The sequence below is a fragment of the Achroia grisella genome, unplaced genomic scaffold (genome assembly GCF_030625045.1).
Source record: "Achroia grisella isolate CSIRO2021 unplaced genomic scaffold, CSIRO_AGI_Agris_v1 utg3972, whole genome shotgun sequence".
Lineage (NCBI taxonomy): Eukaryota > Metazoa > Arthropoda > Insecta > Lepidoptera > Pyralidae > Achroia > Achroia grisella.
In genome coordinates, this window is record NW_026712838.1 from 397,031 (window position 1) to 420,721 (window position 23,691).

A 23,691-nucleotide genomic window follows, 5' to 3' on the forward strand; every position below is an offset into this window, starting at 1 on the left:
TTACATTATTTATTATTATTGTTTCTGTTGTATGTAAATATATATAAATATTGCCACGAAATAATAGTTATGTAATTAAAAGGGCAAATGACACGAGATGTACCGTCTCAACGGTAGATAATTATTATCACTTATGAGTAAAATACAAAAATACGTATTGTCTTATCAAGTTACGGCATTAAATAGCTATATTGACTGCACAATTTTAAAAATTGTCCCAGGGGCTGTAAGCTCTTTTTATAAGTAAAATAAACGTAAAATGCGAGTTAAACTCGCATATCAAGGATTCAGAAAAAATAAATATGTTAAACAGGAAAGTAACCCTGTTTCCTTTATATTATAAATTATTTAAGTATATATAATATATATATTTTTTTTTTTTCATACCTACTTAAATACCATATAATACAAATATGTATTATAATATCTCAATGTTTAGAACTTATATGTTATTCATATTAAAAATTTTTGTTTTACATAATGTGGACAAAATGTATTTATATTTGTTTGCTAACGTTTTTTCATGAAATTACGTAACTACGTAGAAAATTGTTCTATACTAGCCAAGTTCACGACTTCGTATCGGATGTAAGAATTCTAAATAACAATAGTTTAGTTTATTAAATAATGTCATTCCGAATAAATCCAATATATTATAAATATATAAAATAGTCTACTATTATTTTAGTTTAAATTTATAACACAGTAATCAGTGGCATTTTTTTTATATGTTAGTATAGATTTTTCTGTAATATTTACATGTTTCATCAACTGTAATCAATAAAACGAAAACTACGGGGCATAAAAAATTTTTTTTGGAATGTATAGATAAATACTACAAATTTGAATAGCATGTATGTATAATTACAAGTATATTATTTTGACCCCAATCTAAATATTCACTCTAATTATACATTTATTTTATTTGGACCAACAGTATATAAACTAAAACATTTTGAAATTATTTCATTGAGGTGATAGACCGTAAAAAATCGTCTGCGTAGATATCTCACTTATTTCAGCCGCCAAGATTTCAGATTAGGCGGTGAAATTACAGTACAAGAGATATGACATTTTAGTGCCTTAGAATAGCAAAGTAAAAGTACCACTCTTGTCACGCGGGTGTCACATGATAATGTGATTTCCGTGGTGCTATTCATGTATATAGGGCATCTTTATCGCTTACTTTCCGGTAATCCGTCAGCGTGTTTGCCAAATACGAAAAATTCGAAATACATTTAAGAAAATCCAGACGTAGGAACAAAGTCGCACTCAATCATTATGATCAAACAAAATTTATTGTATTAAAAATAAATCATTAAGAGTACCATAGTAGTTCTTACATGAAAGAGAAGACTAAAATGTGTAAAAAAAACATTTTATGTCTATGTTACCATTATCTATATTTTTCACATGACCGCCACCTATTAATTCTTGAATAGTGGGGGCTGGGATAACCCTGAGAACATATCAGGTGTTTGTGTACTTACACCAGCTGCTAGCTTTATCCGCGGGAAATATAGTCTGGACTTAATTCGATTTACCTTATATACCAATACCAATCCATTGTATATGTAAATATAAAGATATAGATAATTAATTACCTAATTAATGATAGCCATCACATTTTAGATAATTCAATTCTTGTATGATTTATCAGTGTTTAGACTACTAGGTGCGTACGTATTTCAAACAAATGTTATAATTTCAGTTACAAAAAAAGCTTGCTGTGTAATAGTATCTACAGATACATAATCAAAAGCAAAATTATCAGTTCATTATTTATGTTATAATATATAAATAAGAATCTTTTATTTTTTATAATATACCATATTTATATGTGTAATTAGTAAAACAATTTTAGAGGTTAAGATCTTGGTACTAAAAAGGTTGAGTAACAGTATAGGCCGTTAAATGTGATGAATGTTATAAATTCGACTACATATAACTGTTTGTTTGTGGAGGGTTACTGATAAAAGGATTTTACTGTGAAAGTTGTCGTGTGGGGCAATGTCGAAACTAATATTCGTAATATCATGTCTGATGTGTACAAACACGATATACGAAAACACATACCCAAAATTATAAAAAGATGTTCTTACAAAATAACCGACACCAATAACTATAAAAAAATTGGGGCAAATCTGAAAGTAGCCCTTTCAAATCGGTTTAAAAATCACAGAGTTATGAAGTAGCAAACATTAAAAAAAAACAAAACAAAATAAACCGTATTGTCAATTGTCAACAAACTCCTACTTTTTGTTGTCGGTTAAAAATCGACAAATTCGTTTTTTTATTGCGTTTAGTGCGATATGTATCTACAGGCGCATGAAGTCGCAGCCGAAGCTATTATATATTAGAAATATAGTAATACTTTTTAATTTGGCAGAACGATAACAAATAAGGTGACAGTGGTATTAAAATAATATACTGATCCTAAGAAAGATAACGTTATGTATGTATAGGACTGTGAAGCGGATTAAGCTATGGATACACGGAACGATTCATTATAGGCTATTAAATACGACAGTTATTTATTTTCTTCGTGGATATCAATTATTTATAGCCTTTCACTACACAATATAATATACGGTTTAACTAAACAGTTATAACGGCTTCACAAATTATGCATAATGTAAAACGAAATATTATTTACTATAGATACAACTAAGAAATAATTTCATAGATAAACTACGAAATAACATTTTGGTATAAAGCGCTTTATAAATAAGCGATTAGAGGAATATAATAATTAAAAATAGCTCATTTCTTCATTTAATAAGAACTATCTATTAATTGATTTGGTAGATGTGGACGAGTATCAATGGTAGTATTTATAAAAATAATACTACCTACTTATTACAATTAATAACAGCGTTCTAGGAACGTTTCTGCGCCCATTTCATATCATCAGCACGAGGTTTACATCCTGTTAAAGCTTCAATAATAGTTTCTAAAATGGACCAAAACCGAAGTTTCTCCAGAGGCCAGTTCAGCCAGCCGGTGGTAATACAAAAGTAAGTCTCGTGCGGCGCGACGTGGTGGATGCGGTGATGACGCCGCGGTAGTACTATGTGCCATTCCTGTAACCACACTACCCACCAAGGCAGTCCAAAGTACGTGTGCGACCATTTGTGAATCTGAAAATACCAGTTTATAAGGAATCCAGTAGCAAGCTTCGTGAAGGGAAATATAATGTGCATATATTTATAAAAAATATAAAACATTATAACATGTTCTTGTTATTTTAACACAATTATTTCTCTTATTTGACCTTTTGAGCTTTTCGGTTGTTATATCTATTTATTACATACTAGCTGTGCCCGCGGTCTCCCTCGCGTTAAATTTCAATAAAAAATATAGCCTATGTGTTATTCTGATGCATAAGCTATATTACTGTAAAGTTTTTGCGTGAAAGAGTAACAAACATCCATACTTTTGCGTTTATAATATTAAGATATATAACTGGAAAGGAAAAGAGATGATTGATGATACTTTCTTACCTGATTTGTCAGTGCCACGAATATACAACATAGATACCAATATGAAATCCAGTGGAACTCTTTCTCAAGGTTAACATTATCATATGTCAACAGCTGCCACACTATACGCGCAAGCACAGGTATTGTTATGGCAAAGTTGTCACCATTTGTTTCCACAAAATCATGGCGGGTAATTGATGTAGGATCAATGTGATGTTCACGAAATGGACGTAGGAAATTCTGAAAGAAATCAGTTAGAATATGATGATATTTTTTTTAAGTACATCAAGATTATTTTTTAATTGCTATACATTAATATGGTTAAACACTTATTAAGAATATCTGGTACCTCACGAATATATCTAATTTGATGCGCAAATAATACAATTCTTAGAAAGTGGGTGAAAGGCATTAACTTTACTTACGTTTTCTATTATATCAAACAAAGACTATATTATCTCGAATAAAAGATAAGGCTGTGAATATATCTAATCTACACCAGGTACTGAAAAGTATAAACACACCCAAAACTCCAATTCTCTACATTGCTTTGTTATAGTGATCACATTCTTGGGCTACTTATACGAACATAAACAGCACATAAGAATTTTAAATATTTGAATGAGTTAATTATTTTTGCAGTTGCGTGTACGTATCTATATAAACGCATGGGTAATCTTAATTCTTATGTCTAATGTGATGTGATGTGACCAAATTCTGTTTGCTCGTATGTCATCAATGAAAACAGAATGTGGTCAGACATTTCATCCGTAATTTCAATGAATTCTTGAATATGCATAGCATTTATCAAAACATACAAACAACATTGGGGGAGAATATTGTAAGTACTAGTCTTATTGCTATCAATATCTGTCATATCGACTTTCGGGCGCTTCCCTCTGGAAACCCCATCATGGGTTATTCCTGGTGAATTCATCAAGATGATTAACCTAACTTTATCACCATTCCATGATCTTCCACTGGTGCCCCGCCAGCGTAAAAGAGTAATGCAGTCGGATGCGAAAATTTGCTACTATCCCCAAATCTAAATAATGGTGAGAGTAAAGTGTTTACTCACCTTATAACAAACAAAATTTATGACCTATAAGTATAACGGAATAACACATGTATCATTTACAAATTATAACAATAATTACTTAGTCATAAATAAAAATGTGAAACCACATTGTGATATGAATTCACAGGTGCAGAAGTTCTCATGGAGTGGGAAATTTTACCTACATTTACACCTGTCATTTAATGCACTTAAAACTGAAATTAATGGCATAAATAACTGTGTAATAAGTTATGATCCTAGTAATCATAATAATCAATTGTATTATTGTGTTAAATCGTCTATGAGAAAAGTTTTACGGAAGAATAATGTTTTTCTAATCAGCAAGCAAAATGGACGCAAGCAAATTTTTGCAATGACTTCAATTTGTATCGCATGCTTTGCTTTTAAATAAATACAATAATTCGGTAATAAAATAAACACACAAAAAACAAACAAACAGTTTTGTTAGAAAATAATTAGTAAATTCAGAGGATAATATCAGCGGATTAACGTGGAAAAGAAGATTTAACATCCAAAAAACAAGCCACAGAAGGTATTCATTGATGTAAACATTTTTCATAACAAATCGGCCGAAAATGATGCTTTTTGGCACAATTCAAAATCTTTAATATTAAATTTATTTCTAATGATAATTGATAGTTCTACGAAAGCTTAAAAAGTGTTATTAAATTTCGATCTACGTTTCTAGGACAATTTTTTATTTATTTGTGTATTTAATTTTCAACGCGACGTTTACCCACCAGAAATTAAATATTTGATTATGAAATACATAGGCAAAAGTATGTTATGCATGCACGCGTCACCATGTCGTCATAGAAGCCCAAAAGCTGACCATATTTGTTATATATATATATATTGTATCTTATCTATTTATTCTATTCAATAAATCATATTTTTTCACTCCTGTTCTATGATCAAAATGCTATAATACTAAGGTAATGTTATATTGATCTCTGCACATCTACATATATGTTCGTGCTGTCGTTCGCCTCTGGAAGCTAATTCAGTTCCAATAAGTACATATCGCACCTTTTACTCCTGAATTCCACACTAAATTTCGCAACGTATTAAATAATTTCATATTTCGTCTAATGAAAAAACTAGCTGACATTATTATCGATTTATTCAGTTAAGTCTTGATAAAGCTTCAAAAAAGGAAATCAAAACTGAATTGGATTAAAATCGATATGGTAATGAAGAATTCAAAGCAAGTTGCTTCTTTTTCAATTGAGAGTAACTTTAATTATTTTAATGTACAACGGAGCATTTAATATTGAAGATTTGCCTATCTATACTATACGAATAATGTTTTAAAATAAAATTAAAAATATAAACCTTAAAGCAATAAAAATCGTAGCATGTACGTAGGAAATTGTCATATCGACTAAAAATCGTAGCATGTACGTAGGAAATTGTCATATCGACTAGGTACTTCAAGTACAAGCTTAACTATACCCATTTACAATTATGACCAATGTACGAAACTAGAACACATGATATTGGTATATCATTTAGATTCTGAAGGCTAATCACACCCTGGAACAGGTTTGGTAATAACTTGTTCCAGGATTCCACTTGTTCAAAACTTACATATTTATAAAATTTAGAAATATTCAAAAGTCAGAATTTTTATTTATATATAAAAACAACTGTTCGAACTTGTACAATTGTATTACTATACAATATTACGTGATTTGCGCAGTAAATTAAATTTGCATATTGTTAAAAACGTGTCGTGCCTAGACGCAATCACAAAGTACAAAAATGTTTACATGTTTTCAGAACCGTATGTTACTGCCTGTTGCGATCATGCAAAATTTCAAAACAGATTTTTATTGTAAGTAGCAGACTATTGTAACTAAGAAGTCATCCTGTTATCATTAAAATTTATTACCTTATACCTTATTTTACATCGAGTGTCTTGAATAGTAGTTATATTTTTAATAATATTATCTGTCGTTTATATATATATCATATCGCAAAAAAATATTTTTATTTATGTAGAATACCCATATATGTACATATAATCAATCGCCTAGTTTCCTGTAGACTAGGTTTTCATTATAACTACACAATTTCGTTACAATCATACATTATTTATAGCCTATGATCGCCTATGTATCAGCATTTAAATTGTATATTTTAACTAACCACAAACGGTGTTCGTCTTATTATTTAGTATGAAGTTATAAATAATATGCTGCTTCCACAGTTCATTAGTTTTTGCATTTTACTATTGAAATTATTTTTTTCTTCTACACGTCAACTGAACAAAAGGTTACTTAAAATATTTTAATATTTTCCGCTAATCTATAAAAACTCCTTTAGAAGTGAATGACTATTGAATTGATAACTAAATATTTTTAAAGATTTACTAAGGTTACACAACAATTATAAGATGGGAACAAATATAAAGATGGGATTTGGATACTTAAAATGAAAATAAATTCATTATTTAAGCTTTTGTACGATTCGATTGCCAATTTACAAAACTATGTACAGTCACACTTTATTTATTTGCTTACAATGTGTTTATATTATGCGATTATTTTCTCAATTAAAGAAAAATAATAAATGTATGAGTTATTGTATTGCAGTTTAGATTAGTGTAAAAATAAGTTTTGCATTAAAACAGTGATTTTGTAAAATACAATATTTACAACTACGAACGTATCGCATACGAAGTATGATTGTTCCAGGTTGGAATTTTTTGTCGTATATACCCAAGTAACAACACGAATAAGTGGAGGGAATTGTTAGTAATGGGAACTTTACTATTTTGCACACAATACTTTGTTAGATCGAACTCTACGCGTTCCCTCCTGGAAACCGTTGTGATTAATTGATTGATTTCGGTACGATGAGGTACCTGACCAGATGTCATCCTCATTGACATCCTTCACTTTTGCTTGCAGCATTTGCGCAAGTAGGATCATGCCATCATCAATAAAAATTCTACAAACCAATTGTGTTAATTAAAATTATATTACCGTAATATTTGGAACCTATATATAAAAAAAAGAGAGCAATATTTTAGGGAAACGAATTTATACAGATGGAAGAGTAACAGAATATATATACTATAGTTCTTATAAAAAACGAACAAGCAACAACACAGTAGCGCCGAAACCCAATAGGTGCAAATAAGAATAGCATTGTAATAGTGATGATTATGAGATAGAACAAAATATATTAATTACTTTGCCTATAAGAGGTAGATCAACCGCTCCCCAAGTATCAGCAGCCCAGTGCACTACGCCCGAAGCAAAATCTGCTGTTAGGACACCAGCAATTGCTGCTAATAATAGTGAGGCATCTGCGCGAATGTGTCTGGCCATCAATATACCGGCACAAACGCATAATGTGCAACAAACCACCACACACACCGATTCTTGTAGTCGTTTGCCTGTAGAAAAAAAATATACTTGTACACTTATAACACTGCATATCTATAAATATACCTAATATTTTATATAAAGTTTATCGTTGATTTTAGATTACTTGGCGAATGTTTAACTTTTCCCATGTAGTTAAAAGTACTGAAACTCCTATAATCTTGAAAATAATAAAAAAGCAGTTGCTAAAAAATACAAATATCCATTTCACAATCAAAACATTTTCATCTGTGTCGACGTCAAAGACGTCAGGGACGAATTAATCGGAACTGGATGGATCGACGACAATAACTAGACGGCAAGTAACAATACGAGCGAAGATCGATTGAGTGTATTATAATTTAACATTGTTTGCTCTTGTTTGCCACAAGCGTTAACATCATGAATCAGAGACGTAGTATTTGGGATGGTAGGTAATGGGTGTACGTGTACGCTACTATTTTATTTATTCGATCACAGAATATATTCAATAGCTGTTTCCGCGACTTTGTCCATGTGGAATTTAACTTTTTTTTTCTAAAATAAAAGTAGCCAAGTTACTCCTTATTGCATCAGCTACCTGCCAAAAAAATTACACATCAAAATCGGTCCAGCCATTTCAGAGATTAGCCGGAACATACAGACAGACAGACAAAAATTAAAAAAAAAAAACGATTACTTCAATATTACAAACAGACACAACAATTTTATTTATATGTATAGATAACGCAAATCTGGTTAGGGGCAACAGGTTGTCACTAATATTAATTCGTCATGCCACATCTAAATTATGGCAAACTACATACAAATGTCACGTAATAGAGATTTTGGTGTTTAGGTGTCTGTACGATTCCTCAAATATAGAGCTGTACTTCTTTAGAGTATGCAATAAATATTAGGTCCTAAAATATGAAATTGGCGTTTCATAAGAGAGCAACCTAAAATCGACTTATCAAAACATAATATATTTATTTAATCATGGTACATACATTGCTATATGTGCACTTTTGCCCTCTCACAGGTAGTTTATTGAACTATTTACTAATAAATCAGACGGGAATCAATAAAATTCTTTGGACTGCTCCATCGGAGTTGAATTTTTTCCCTTGCAAGACGTTATACAATTTTCGAAAAAAAAAAAAAATGGTAATCTGTTAGAGTAAGGTCCGGGTCCGGTACGGTGGATGTCTTAGACATTCCAAATGAAGCTCTCTTAATTTGGTAACTGTAGTGTTGTGCAGTGTGTGGTCGTTGTCCAGAAGCAGCAATGGCCTACGGCGATTGACTAGCCTCGGTTGTTTAGCACCTAGCTTTTCCATCATGGTTTGCAATTGCTGACAATACACATCTGCCGTAATCGTCTGGCTAGATTTAATAAAGCTGTAGTGAACAACACCAGCACTAGTCCAACGAACGCTCACAAGTCACTTTTTTGAGTCAATTTTCGCTTGAGGCGGGATTTGGCTGGTTCGCTACGGTTCAGTCAATGCGATGAGTGCTTCCGATTATCGTACAAGATCCAATTTTAATCACAGGTAATGATTCGATTTAAAATCCCTTCATCATTATGCCGGTTTACTAATGTAACGCAGCAGTCTATGCGCATTTGTCGATTTGCTCCATTAAATTCATTCCCACCATTCCAATTTTTTCACTTTCCCAAATTGCTTCAAATGGATTAACACAGTTTTGTCACTAATACAGCAGCCTGCACCTAACTCGGACGTTGTTTACGATAGATCCGCTTCCACAATAGTCTTCAAAACTTCATGATGAATCTTGGATTCCGGCCGCCCCCCGTGGGCGTGGCTTGTTTTGCAGGTCTAAATTTCCAAAACAAAAACGTTAGAACCAAAAATGCGCTGTATTTTCTTTTGCGATACCACCGCCACACACATCATTTATCCTTTAAGTAGTTTCTAGAGCATTGGTGCCACGGCTGAACTCGTACTATTTAAAAACGTGATGTTTTATGTTTACAAAGTGACGCCAAGAAAAAGGGAGAGATGGAAAAAACATATGGATTACGGTTTTTGAAAAACAAATGCATGAGTAAATAGTAGCTGTATAAATTTGAAATTGGAATTCCTAACCAAAGAGGCCACTTTTATCTCAAATATCTCCATTTGAGATAAAAGTGGCCAGTACGACAAAACGCCAATTTCTTATGTAAGTAAATGTTTAGTTGAATTCACCGCTTTTCTTTTCAATATTTTTCTGGTTGGTTTACGATGACGGTAAAAACCAAGAAATTTTACTTACTAAACAAGACAAACGAACACTTTTTTTTTTAATGAACAATATAATTTTGAAGCAATTATATTGATACGCCAATTTGTTATTTACGTGTGTAATTTATTAATGTGTTTTTGAGATATTACCGCAACAACTTCCGGTTTGTTGAAGGTTTTGTTTTTTTTTTATGGATAATAATGGAATGTGCTCTCGCCTGCGCTACCTGTTTACACTAGCGGGGCACCAGTGAAGGATGATAAGATGAACATCAGGGCACGTCAGTCAGCCCATTGTGACAAAAACAACAGGAATTTATCACGATGGTTTCCATGGGAAACCGCGTGGAGGTCAACCTTACATGGCACATTGCTAGCATTGGCGTTATTAGGCCACATTACTAACAATTATCTGCCCCCCTGATGTAGATGTTTTTTTAAGGTATGATAATGGAATGATGCACTCGCCTGCGCTAACTGTTTACGCTTGCGAGGCACCAGTGGAGGATGATAAGATGAACATCAGGTCATGTCAGTCAGCTCATTGTGACAAATTCAACAGGAATTTATCACGATGGTGGGGACCGTGTGGAGGTCAACCTGACACATTGCTAGCAATTGGGGTTATTAGCCCACATTACTAACAATTCTTTTCCCACTTGTTGTAGATGATTAAAAATTATTCCGCACACGTAGCTATGTTAACGTCGACTGATTCAGAAATTTATAAGACGTAAGACAGGGTCAAAATCGCATCCCTGCGGACTTAAAGTATTATAATATGGTTGAAATGATATGATTGTAGTAATTGTATATCAACATAGTGTACGTAACGTAGGTATATGTATACATAACAAAATATGTAGTGCGATTGAGATTTTGATCTTCAACAATAGATAAATGCTGATTTGGACGTAAACAGAATAGCCTATCACTTATTTATTTTTATGACGGTGAAGTTATTTGTCAAATTAAAGCTTATCTGCATCCGAATCTATTGAAGTAACTTTATCTTATATTTGTAGACCCCTCCCCCCTCCCCCACTGAGCTGGTTCCAGGACTTAGGTGGCCCACTAATTGAACATAAAGTACAATAAAGAATAAATATTTTTAAGTACATTAATAAATTACTAATTTTATAATTTAATTTTACCCCCTTGACGTGACTCCACGACATAAGAAATATAATGGTTAGAATTATTATGTAAATAAATAAATTGTCCCTTAAAATATATATCTTATTTTTTTTAAAGCTAACATTACATATAAAAAATTATATAAGCAATGAAATGTTGGAACATTGTTTTAAAAAATAAAATCCCACTATGGATAGATGAATATGTATATTTTTTACCAATAACAATATTAACACTTCTGAATTATCTCTATATATATTATCGTCATAAATACGTTCATGTAACTCAAAAACATGAACAAAAAGTATACATGTAGGCATATATTTTTGTAAATGTTTTTGAGTTATTAATAAACTATAAACCATTAATAATTAGTTCTAAACTCATTGGGTAAACTGAGAGTGGTGTCTGCGTAGGTAACTCAGTCTCATCCATTGCAGCCAAGCACTTTTCTTTTTAAGCTATGTTTCGGTTCTATAGAGCAGATTAGTCAGTAAAATTACAGGATAATTAGCATTATATGCTCTGGAATGGCAACGCATCACAGTTCACAGATATCACATCATAAGCTTAACGTCAATTACGTGGTAGGTGGTGATCATCACCTATATACATTAACAACACCATCAGTTGACCCGTTAATCTGCTATTCCAATCACCCGGAGGTTGTTGCCCCTGGAGTCGGAGCAATGGGGTTCGCCCCGAGGCCTCAACCTGCGCGTCCCTAGGGGGGTTCGGATGACCGGTCATTCATTCATGTTTCAAGTTACTCCACTACGTCATTTCGATTCACAGAACTCATTTTGTCGAGCATGTTGAACTAGTCATAAATAAATAAATCTACACTAAATGCGATTTATGCGCGCCAGGAGAGATGAAGCGCGCGGGGCCAACAGAACGTATTTATATTACAGTACGGTACGGTATTGGTGCATAGGTTGTGTAAACAAAATATTGCGCAATATAGAGTACTACTAAAATTATACACGTTCATGTATCCATGATTAGATTTTTTTAAAACAATACATATTATACCAGAAAGTAGAATTTTAACATGTAATAAGTAATCAATTAATGAACAACTTAGATATATTTTTTGAAGTGGTTAATTTCTAGATTCTTATTAAAATACACGGCCAAAAATTGTATTTCTTTCTTTATTGTCTCTAATATATGAAGACATGTCTATAATAGACTCATGTACAGTTACAATTTTTTACAGCAATCTTCCATAGGTACTGAGAAAATAAAAATTACCTTGTTTAAAATTACTTTAATAGACAGTGGCGGCGGCTTTAGGGCGAAAGGGCAATCCCCCGAAGCGAGGTCTTGCAAGAGCCTCGCGAAACAACCCAAGCAAATTTTAAACAATCAGTAAGTGCCTCGTAAGAACCTGCCGCCCGGAGACCCGAAGTTGGTAAGGCCGCCGCTGTCCATAGATACTGGTGTAGATTTCATATGCTTAACAGGGCAGGCTCTTTAAAATATGATTTGGTAACTGTTTACAGTGATAGTTATAATTGTTTGTTATTTATCAGTACAGACAATAGCAAAAATATATAATTGTCAGAGTACCATCATTATCCTGTTTGGTGATAAAATTTTGCTCCCATCAGCGCTAACGGTATATGTTGCCCGCCAGCGACAATTGAAGGTGATATAAAGAGAATAAGCTCAGGTCAATTTGGTCTCTGAGATTAAAACCAGACTATAGATGGCCTTTTGTTGGCTTTGTTACCAAGCAATTCTTTCAATTCTACCACTTACATAAAACATAAAAAAAAGAAACATTTAGTGAACAGTATTTTCCGAATTAATAAAAGAAACTACAATTATTTTGTAAAGTAACATTCTTAATAATATTTTGAACAATAAACATTCTAAATAATGAATTAATCTCACTTTTTCACTTGAATCATTCAATTAATACCAACCCAAACTCGAGTCAGGAAGAATTCAACTTGAGTTAACTTAAACTTTGCAAAAATGGAGTTAAATTTAGTTAGTAAATCAAGTGGACATGTCCCTGATTAGTCATTAAATGTCAAATAACTTGTATATACACTTATTATAAGTTTATCTGCTATGTACCAAGTACTCAGTTCAAGATCTATACATTTATTTTCCCCAGTTCCTAAAAATGTACATTTCTATGGTATAGTTTATTTAATGAAATAGCATAAAATTGCTTAAATTACAAAAAAATACTTTTATATAGGGAAAAGGTTGACAGTAACAAAAAATAGACATAAAAAGAAAAGCACACAGTGATTAGGGTATTGTCAAGTCTTGATTAATTAAGATTATATGAATTAATTTTTTTTTGTTATTGTAAATATACTATCATGACTACTAGACTATCATCAAACTGTAGTCTTCAACTCAACTTCTGTAGTCTTAACATCAAATTGTAGCCAAACGTAATTGACATAGAAACTTTTTGTTACTCATAATTGTTACTACTATTATACCCTAATCTTCCTTAACTTGTAAGTTAGCATTAATACATAAATAGTATGAAAGTTGATAGGTAGTGGATAAACATTTCAGTTTAGGAGCTTGTAGAAAAATGCAGTCTCTTTGAAACATAGGGACTATTTGTAGATTGACTGACCTGGGCTGTACAGCTCGGCGAGTTCTTGAGCCCCTTTATGGCGTGGACCCCACCGAGGTAGCGATCCTACTTCACTTGGAAGTTGCGTATTAGCATTAGGATCGTCCTCATACATCGAATGTTCCAAAATTTGTCGTTCTGTTTTCACCGGCGCCAATAAAGTAGTGGCCATGCTACTAGCATATTCAAAGCGTTCACAGGTCAATCCACTGATACCATCTCTTTTTGCACAAGGTGGTATTGGTAATGGCAAAGCCATAATTAACCCTTATAATAAAAAACTATTTTGTGAAAAATATGTACTGGAATTAAAATTAAGTTACAAATAAAATAATGTTTATGTGTATATTTTACTTGAGATACAATATCAAGAAATGTAAATGATGAAATGAATCACATATAACATTTGATCAGTGTTGCCAACACGACTAAGACAAAATATGCTAAAGTGCTGTTAAAATTATACCAAACTGTTCTAAAATTATGCTAAAAAAATATGCTAACATTTTTCAATATCAAACAAAAGCTTAAATCTTTTGTTAGTACTGGCACGGTACACTCGGAAAGTTATCTGTCAATGATATTACATTGTTTCCTGTATTCTATTATTCCTATCAGATTGCTTTTATAGATATACATAGGTATAACAAATAAAATTTTATTCAACTTAGATACCGTGTTCTGCGCAAACCCTCACAAATTGATAGCAGAGCATGATTAACAGTAAAATGGCATCTGCGTCGAGTTTCCGCAATATAGAACCTTTAAATAAGGAAAATTGGGGGGAAAGGGATTGTTAGTAATGTGGATTGATAACCCCATTGCTAGCAATGTACCATGTCAGGTTGACCTCCACGCGGTTCCCCCTGGAAACCATCGTGATAAATTCTTGGTGAATTTGTCACGATGTCACTGACCTGACCTCATGCTCATCTTATCATCCTCCACTGGTGTCCCGCCAGCGTAAACCGTTAGCGCAGGCGTGTGAGCCATTCCATTATCATCCATAAAAAAAACATAAGGAAAATTACGATAGTTGGAGCCTACAAGCACAGGGCGTGTTGAACAAAAATGATTACTGGGATATCGTCAGTAGTGCAAAAACATTGTCACCCAGGTCTGATGCAGCGGCAGCGACGGAATTTAATAGAGTGGACCTAAAGGCAAGGGCTGAAATTTTACTTTTATTATCACCGTCGGAATTAAAGCAAATTAAAGCATGCATGACATCGAAAGCTGTTTGGATAAATTAAAATCAATACATCAGAGCGCCAAACCACCAAGAAAAGCGACCTTGCTGAAACAACTGGTTCTAAAACGTATGAGTGTTGGATAAGATATTCACGATCACATAAATAACTTCATGGACTTTGTGGATAAACTCGCTGACATGGAGATTAAAATACTTCCACAGTTACTCGGCATTGTGTTACTGTATAGTCTACCAGCAACATTTGATAACTTCAGAATAGCCATAGAGTTACGGCATTCATTACCGAACCCCGAATACCTGAAGATAAAAATATTGGAAGAATATCAGGTCAGGAGCAGTAATGAACAAGGCCAGAACTCTGAAGCATATTATCTTAGAAACGAAAAACAAAAGTACCTACGCCAATAATTGTAGGAAAAAGACCACACCACCGAAGCATGTTGGGGAAAGAAGAAACGTGGCAATGAGAGAGACAACAGCAAGTAGCATAAAAATTTCAATGTTTTGCCTTAGTACCGTACAACAAGACCCTAGTGAAAATACATGGTGCCTGCACAGCGGCTGTTCATCTCATAATTGCAACAATAAATCAATCTTTATTAAATTAACCCCAGACAGGGGCACATTAAGATTAGCGTCAAGTAAGTACAACAGTGGAATTCAAGGTAAAGGAATAGTACCTAACTGTAAATTCAAATAATCAAGGTTACAATTTGATGTTCATTCAAATAATACATTGTATGTTCCGGATGTGTCAATAAACCTATTGTCAGTAAGTAAGATAACTGTCAAAGTAAATAAAGTCGTTTTTGAGAAAGACAAAGCCTATGTCATTGAGAAAAGTGGCGAGGTGGTAATTACGGCGCAAAGAAAAATAAGCTGTATTACATCGAATTTGACATGACATTGGCAAAATGAAAAATTAGAAACATGTGAATTACGTTTTCGTATGATGAACTTTGTTGTGCACTAGACCATCTTAATGACTCTTCCCCAGGCATAGATGGCATACCCTATTCTTTCATCACAAAATCTTCAGTTCTCGCCCAAAAGAAACTGCTTGATATAATTAATGCTGTTTTCACTACAGGAATCCGAATCCTGGAAGTCTATTTTAAAACCTCATTCTGATTCATATAGACCAATAGCGTTATCCTCCACTCTCGCTAAAATCACCATTTAATTAAAAATAGGACAACCAAGGGGCTATTAGCAAACAGTCAATTTGGTTTTAGACGGGGGAATGGGAACTAGAAAATATATGACACATATGATAATTCAACTCCCATCAGGCAGAAAATGATAGTATCCCCGCGAGATTAATACATTCATTTGTAAACTGAAAGGCTTATGAACTGGTCCTAACCTTGCATAATTGATAAAAGAGAAATTAAAGAGACAACCATTCAACATATATACAACGGAACCATTCGAAATAATTCGTAGCGATGTTTGTGGACCATTGGAATACGAAACATACTATACAATACTGTCATGTCTATTTAATAAAAAGAAAAGTGACGTATTAGAAATGTTCAAACAATAAAAAAGTGAAGTCGAAACATTTTATAATAATAGGATAAAATATTTACAGTCAGACTGCTTATCATAAAAAAATAGCTTGACGATTTCCTTAAATTGCATGATATCGAAAGAAGCCTAACGACTGTTTATACTGCACAATAAAATGAAATCAGCGAGAGGAAAAATAGACCGTTGTTGGACATTGCCAGGTGCGTAATTATTGAAATCGAAAGTACCTATGAAACTTTGGGCAGAGGCTATATCTATTGCAAATTACCTGATTAATCGTAGGCACTCCAAATCATTGAAAGGTGATATAGATACAATTTAGGAATTGGTTGCGTAAGACAGCTTCCGGCAGTCATCTCAACGTTTTAGGTAGGAAGATCTTTATCTTAAAAAAGAATAGATGAGGAAAACTGACCCAGAATACCAAAGAGGGTGTGTTCGTAGGCTATTCCTTAGCCAGCAAAGACTATAGAGTATATATACCTAAAGATGATGATGTGGTAACTAAAGAGACGTAAAAATAATAAATAAAATGTGTTATGAAGAAAATGATGAAAATTACAATAACCTTTTAAACGATGACGAACAAATTTCACAAATTCATGCAACGGAATGTCAAATAAAAGATAACATGTATAAGAAAAATAAAAATATCCAGCAAATAGAAATTGAATTTACAGATAGCGAAAATTATTTACAAAGTTTAAATAATCCGCGTCACACCGATTTGACAGAAGATCGACTCGACTCACGACGGTTTCGTCAGGATCCGTTATCAGAATAGCTATGAAAAAAGATTTAAAATTAAACCAAATGGATGTAACCACAGCATATCTAAATGGTGAACTAGAACAACATATAATAATGAAATATCCGGATTATTTAGAAGGGTATTTAACCGAAATATTGGTTAAAGAGAGTGAAAAAGATGATCTGACATTATACGCACAATGAAACAATGTAATGTTAATGGACATAAAAAATATAGCTATAGGTAAAGTTTGTCGTCTTATTAAAGCTTTATATGGACTTAAGCAAGCGGGGAGGCAATGGCATAAAAAACTCGACATGAAATTAAAAAATGTAGGGTTTAAATCATCAAATGATGATCTCTGCCCATACATACAGGAGAAAAGTCGAGAAAAAATTATAATTGCTATCTATAACGATAATTTATTAACCGCTTACTCAAGTCCCGTTATTCTAAAAGAAGTTAAACACTTCTAAATTTAAAATTCGAACTTAAAGATTTAGGTCATCCGAAACGACTGATTGGTATAGATATTACTTATGAAAATAATACAATAAAATTAAATCAAGAAAGATTTATTGAAGATATTCTCAGATCATAGAAAATGAAAGATTGCAAACAGTGAACAATCTGTATTGACAGTCATAGAGCTAGGCTTTATACTACAAAAGGGAAAAGGCTATGAAAATAAAAATATCTCGTATAAAAATTTTATAGGTTCCTTATGCACTTTGCAGTCGATACTCGTCCCGATATTATGTTTGCCATTGGCTACTTATCCCAGATTAATGACTTTTATGGACAGGAACATTTCAAGAGTGCTAAAAGAGTAATGCATTATTTGAAAAAGGCAAAAAAACGTCGGCTTAATTTTAGAAAAACTGGAGATAATTTCCGGCGTATGTGAGATTGATAGAATGTCTTTTTCAGGTTACTGTTTAAAGTATACTTAATTTAAGCACTTTTGAATAGTCATAGTTATCCTTCTTTTAATCTACCGCTCATTGGGAAAGCCGTCTCATCACAAGAAGAAAGAATAAGAAACTTGCGTGTTGCTCTTTTAAATAATCGTTGTAACTTTACATTTTTAAATCGAAACGTGTATATGAATATGAATACAAACTACCGACTGGTACTAATTTGCTGAGATAGCCATATGCTGGATGTCTAAGAAGCAGAGGAGTATCACTTTGTCCACAGCAGAGGCGGAATATGCAGCCCTGACCGAAGCTGCAAAGGAAGCTATTCGTCTAAAGCTTACAAACTATAATAGCATCACAATCTTAAATGACAATCAAGACGCCCTCAAACTTAACCAAAATGGTAGGGTAACTTCAAAGTCAAAGCATATTAACTTAAAGGTACACTACATCAGAGACTGTAGGTATAGAAGAAGGTACATTTGTAGTCAAGTATCTGCCTACTGATGAAATGGAAGCAAATATGCTAACTAAGGCCTTGGCTGGATCGCGACTGGAGACATTGCGAAGTAATTTGGGACTAACTTAAACACGACATGCACCGTAAAGATGAATGTTAGTACTAGCACGGTACACTCGGAAAGTTATGTGTTAACGATATTACATTGATATATATCAAATAAAATTTTATCCAACTTAGATGCCGTTTTCTACTCAAAAACCCTCACATTTTTAATTTATTTTATGCTTTAATTCATTGAATCCTACTTTTTCTGTAAATATGTTTCCTCCTCCTACACTGTGTTTACTTGTGACATTTTACCTAGTATGTTGCTTGTTTTTGTGTATATGTATAATATTTGATTATGTATATTTATTTAACATATATATGTTTTCCTTTATACATAAATTTATGTTTTAGGGGAGTGTGGGGTACAGTGGTTCGCGGGTCACAGTGGATAGATTGTAGCTTTGCATGTAGTGCACACATACACTTGTGACTCCGTGACTTTGTCGTTCTTATATTTCTTCCGCGTCCTATCTGGTCTTTATCTTAATTTCAAAGATAGGGTTTGCGTCGCAGAACACTACTCGACAAGTGAGATAAAAATATTTTTTTACATCTTATTGTAAAACCATGTTACTTTTCTGTGTGCAAAAATTTTGCAAGATTTAATTATTTGTTACGGTCTATGGTTAATGTAGAGGAATTTTATTAGTCTCAATTGTTTAAATAGCAAATAAAATAAATATTACGATTTTTTAAATCGGATATCTATCAGTGGGGTACAGTGGATCGTTTTGAGTTGGGATACAGTGACAGATTAAAATATTTTTTTTGTATGTAAAATGTTACGGAATAGGAAAAGGAAGACCAATATTGGTCTGCATACGGAAGAACAAAATAATTTAAAATATCTGCAGGGTATAAAATTAAACCTGTAGCTAAATTTATTAATATTCCGACCACGACTCTGTACAGATATTACACCAAATTACTCAGAGCGAAAATATTTCACTGATATCCATGAGAAGCTCTTACAACTTACAATGTTACAATAAACATCTTTTATTGGGTTTTAAATAGCCATTGTCCATTGTGCCCTATAAATGGGTCCTTGTGGATTTTTTTTTATTGGGTTGTTTGGGCTATTGTCAGATGTGTAGCACCTGTAGCACTGCGACCTACATAGATCTATTGTGCTCGCCCTTTTCAGAGTTCGCTACCTAGACCCGTCAGGGACAAGAATTGAAGGATATTCTTAGGAGCGATCGTTTTTATCTCCTCGGGAAAGAGTGTAAACTTTCCAAATGAGATATTTCGTTTATGCATGAGTGGGCTACAACCACATAGGATGTGAAGCGGCGTTTGCTCTTCAGTTTGGCAGAATCTGCAGATACTTGTCGTGCATAGGCCTAGTTTAGCCATATGCTTGTTTAATTTGCAGTGTCCTGTGAGGGCCCTAGTCATCATGCACATGTTGTTTTTACTCAATAGCAGAAGTCTATTGGAGTATTTGTTCGAGAAGCCATATTAGGTCTTTTGAATGTGTTAAACCTGGCATTTCTTGCCAGTGATTCAGTGCTTCTCGTTTGGTTATTAATTTTAGATGTCCCAGTTTTAGGCAACGAGGCACACCACAGAAGGGTTCGGGGCCCAGTTGGATGGTTTTTGCCCCTAACTTTGCCAGATGGTCGGCATTCTCATTGCCTTCAATATTTGAATGCCCGGGGACCCAAATCAGTGTAATATTATTTCTGCTTCCTACTTCATTTAGTAGCAGGATGCAGTTTCTAATAAGTTTAGAACGGATTTCGTACGAGTTAAGTGCTAGTAGAGCAGCTTGACTGTCCGAATAAATGTATATATTCTGATTGATGTAGTTAAGGCTTAGGATTATTTCCAGACATCTAATTAATGGCGTAAGTCTCGGCCTGAAAGATTGAGGCGTATTTTCCTAAGCCTATATATTTGCAGATTTTGGGTTTAACACCGCATATTCCACATCCTACATCATCTCCTATTTTGGACCCGTCTGTAAACCAAACTAGGTCATGCTCTGAGTGAGTCGGTGTATGGTTATTTTGCCATTCGTCTCTTCCAGATATTTCGATTTTGTAATATTGTACAAAGTTACACTCTGGTGCCATGTTGTCTTCAGGCATTCCCAGAATAGGATCACTCATTATCGAGTCTTGTATAGTTTTTATGGCCAGGGAATGCCAAGATATCCTCTTTTGGGAACTTATTCTTATTAGGCACATTGATTGAAGTAGAAAAAGTATAATCCATCACATTTAAAATAAGTATTGTTGCTAAGTAACAGTTTGTATGTAACGTGCAACTGCAATCGGAACGAAGTAAATTATATTTACAACTGTATACGTAATCCACTCAATATCTCTATCATATTAGGCACATTGATTGAAGTAGAAAAAGTATAATCCATCACATTTAAAATAAGTATTGTTGCTAAGTAACATTTTTTATGTAACGTGCAACTGCAATCGGAACGAAATAAATTATATTTACTACTATATATGTAATCCACTGAATTTTGGTATATACTTTTGGTATATATACCGCCGTATACAATATATAATTACATTTACAACTGTATACGTAATCCACTGAATATCTGTATCAATTCTGAGCATATTGGCTTTCGCCTTTTCCTGTATAAATAAAGGAAGGGGCGTCAAGTCCAATAATGCGTCTAGAGCTGCTCCCGGCGTGGGTCATGGGTCCTGTAATAATCAGACAAGCAATTCTCTGTAGGCTGTTTAGCTTGGTGGCAGCTGTGGATTGGAGGGTTTTCCGCCACCAGATTGCGCAGGCATAGGTGGTAAGCGGTCTCACCACTGCTGTGTAAAGCCATAGGGCAATGGGGTTAATTCCCCATCTGGGCCCCGCTACCCGTCGGCTTATTCCTAGGGATGTTTTCGCCTTTTGAGTTATGTTATCTATGTGTGTGTTCCATGTCAGTTTTTGGTCGAAGGTTACGCCCAGGTACTTGACTTCTTTGGAGCACTCTAATATTCTTCCATTTACTTTAGGCATGACAAGTTTGTCAAGTTTCTTCCTTTTTGTACAACAATTTGGAACAATTACTGTTTTATCAGGATTTACTGATAATTCATTTTCCTTACACCATTTAACTATGATGTTTAGTGCTCTTTGGATGCGGTCTGATATTGTTGTTGCACAGAACCCTCTGACCATGACTACTAAATCGTCTGCGTAGCCTTGTACCTCAAATCGGTTTTTGGTCATAACATCTAATAGCTGGTCTACCGTCAGTACCTACAGCAGTGGCGATAAAACGCCTCCTTGAGGACATACTTTGGTAGGTCTGATTTCTAACGTACTGTTATGAAGAGTAGTTTTAATGGTTCGATTTAAGAGCTTTGCTTTGATCCATTGAGTGGTGGTTTCATCCACTTTCTTGCGGATGAGTCCCTGTGACATGGTCTCTATGGGCGTGTTATCAAAAGCACCCTCAATATCGAGAAATGCACATAGAGCTATTTGTTTGTCCTCAAAGGCCTTCTCGACCTTGTCGGTGAGTTCTAGCAAGGCGGTCTCTGTGGAATGTCCCTTGCGGTAGGCATGTTGATTCCTGTCCTCGAAAATGCTCATTTTCGAGGATTGTAGCTCTAATGTATTAGTCCAGAACCTTTTCCATGGTTTTTATTATGAAAGAGGTTAGGCTTATAGGTCTGTGAGACTTTGGCTGCGAGTAGTCTCTTCGACCGGTTTTCGGCACGTAGGTAACTTTGACCTTCGTTAATGGTTCTGGTATAAAGCCCCAGGCAAAGCTGGCTCTAAATATTCTTACCAGATAGGGAGATAGGATGTCAAGCCCTTGTTGTAACAGGGCCGGGAAAATTCCATCTTCTCCCGATGATATATATGGCTTGAAAGATTTTATAGCCCATATAATTTGTTTTGGTCGAAAAATCCTCGCAGCTCTGTTCCACGCCTTATGGTTGGGCTTTTGTAGATGTGAGCTTGGAGGGTTCCAGGACCGAACCGATTCAGGGAAGTGGGTTGTAGATAGCAGCTGTAGAGTTTCTTCCTCTGATGTCGTATAGGTACCATTGGGCCTTTTCATAAGTCCAATTTGGTTATTTGTCGCCTTGGCAAGCATTTTGTGTAATCTGGATCCTTGGGGAGTCTGAGTTATCTCCTCGCAGAAAGCACGCCATGATGCTCTTTTGGCTTTCCTAATTTCGCAGTAGTATTCCCTTTGGGCTTTACTATATTGGGCCCATTCGGTAGGTCCCTTTTTAGCCCTGTTGGATAATTTGCGAGTTTTCTTCCTCAGCTTTTCTAGACTATTGTTCCACCAGGGTGTTTTACATTTGGCGGTTTTGGTTTTGATGGGACAGTTGTTCTGGTAGGCACTTATTATGCCATTTAGAAGTATGTCCACAGCGAGTTCTAGTTCTAGAGGAGATTTAATACTCTTCGGAAGGTCCGCAATTAGGATTGTAAGACTGTCACTGTGGATACTTTGCCATTTAATAAAAAAACTTGATTATCTAATTACTAAGTATTTGTAAGGCTATTTTTGCAATGTTGTTTCAAACTTAAATATTACTTCTGAGTTTTCATTAAACCAATAATCAATCTGGAGCAGAAAAGGTGAAGTTATAGCACTTGTAAAAAAAAAAGTAACCTCTGTACCCCACACTCCCCTATATACTAGTGCTTCATTTCTTAAAACCCATTCCTATGTACGTTCGCTGATATCAATTTTATTTACATAAGTGTACATAATTTTATATTTCGACTGATTGCCAGCAATGACAAAGGTAATCTTAATAAGGGTTGCGAAAAGGGATAAATATTAC

At 34.0% G+C, this 23,691-nt stretch overlaps 1 protein-coding gene across 1 annotated transcript; it reads right to left on the reverse strand.

Annotated features, from left to right (window-relative positions):
- Positions 1-388: 388 nt before the first annotated feature.
- On the reverse strand, positions 389-14,321 carry LOC131844106 (plasmanylethanolamine desaturase 1). The gene is made up of 4 exons (XM_059192890.1): positions 13,917-14,321; positions 7,761-7,966; positions 3,504-3,722; positions 389-3,140 (listed from the first exon to the last, which is right to left on the reverse strand). The coding sequence occupies exons 1-4, from the start codon at positions 14,173-14,175 to the stop codon at positions 2,880-2,882; spliced, it is 945 nt and encodes a 314-aa protein (XP_059048873.1). The 5' UTR covers positions 14,176-14,321; the 3' UTR covers positions 389-2,879.
- Between the last annotated feature and the right edge of the window lie 9,370 nt (positions 14,322-23,691).

Coding starts and splice junctions, on each gene's coding strand:
- LOC131844106 (XM_059192890.1), bottom strand. CDS start 14,175: ATGGCTTTGCCATTACCAATACCACCTTGTGCAAAAAGAGATGGTATC. Junction 7,967..13,916: donor CGCCGAGCTGTACAGCCCAG/GTCAGTCAATCT, acceptor TTTTTTCTACAG/GCAAACGACTACAAGAATCG. Junction 3,141..3,503: donor TCGTGGCACTGACAAATCAG/GTAAGAAAGTAT, acceptor TGGTATTTTCAG/ATTCACAAATGGTCGCACAC.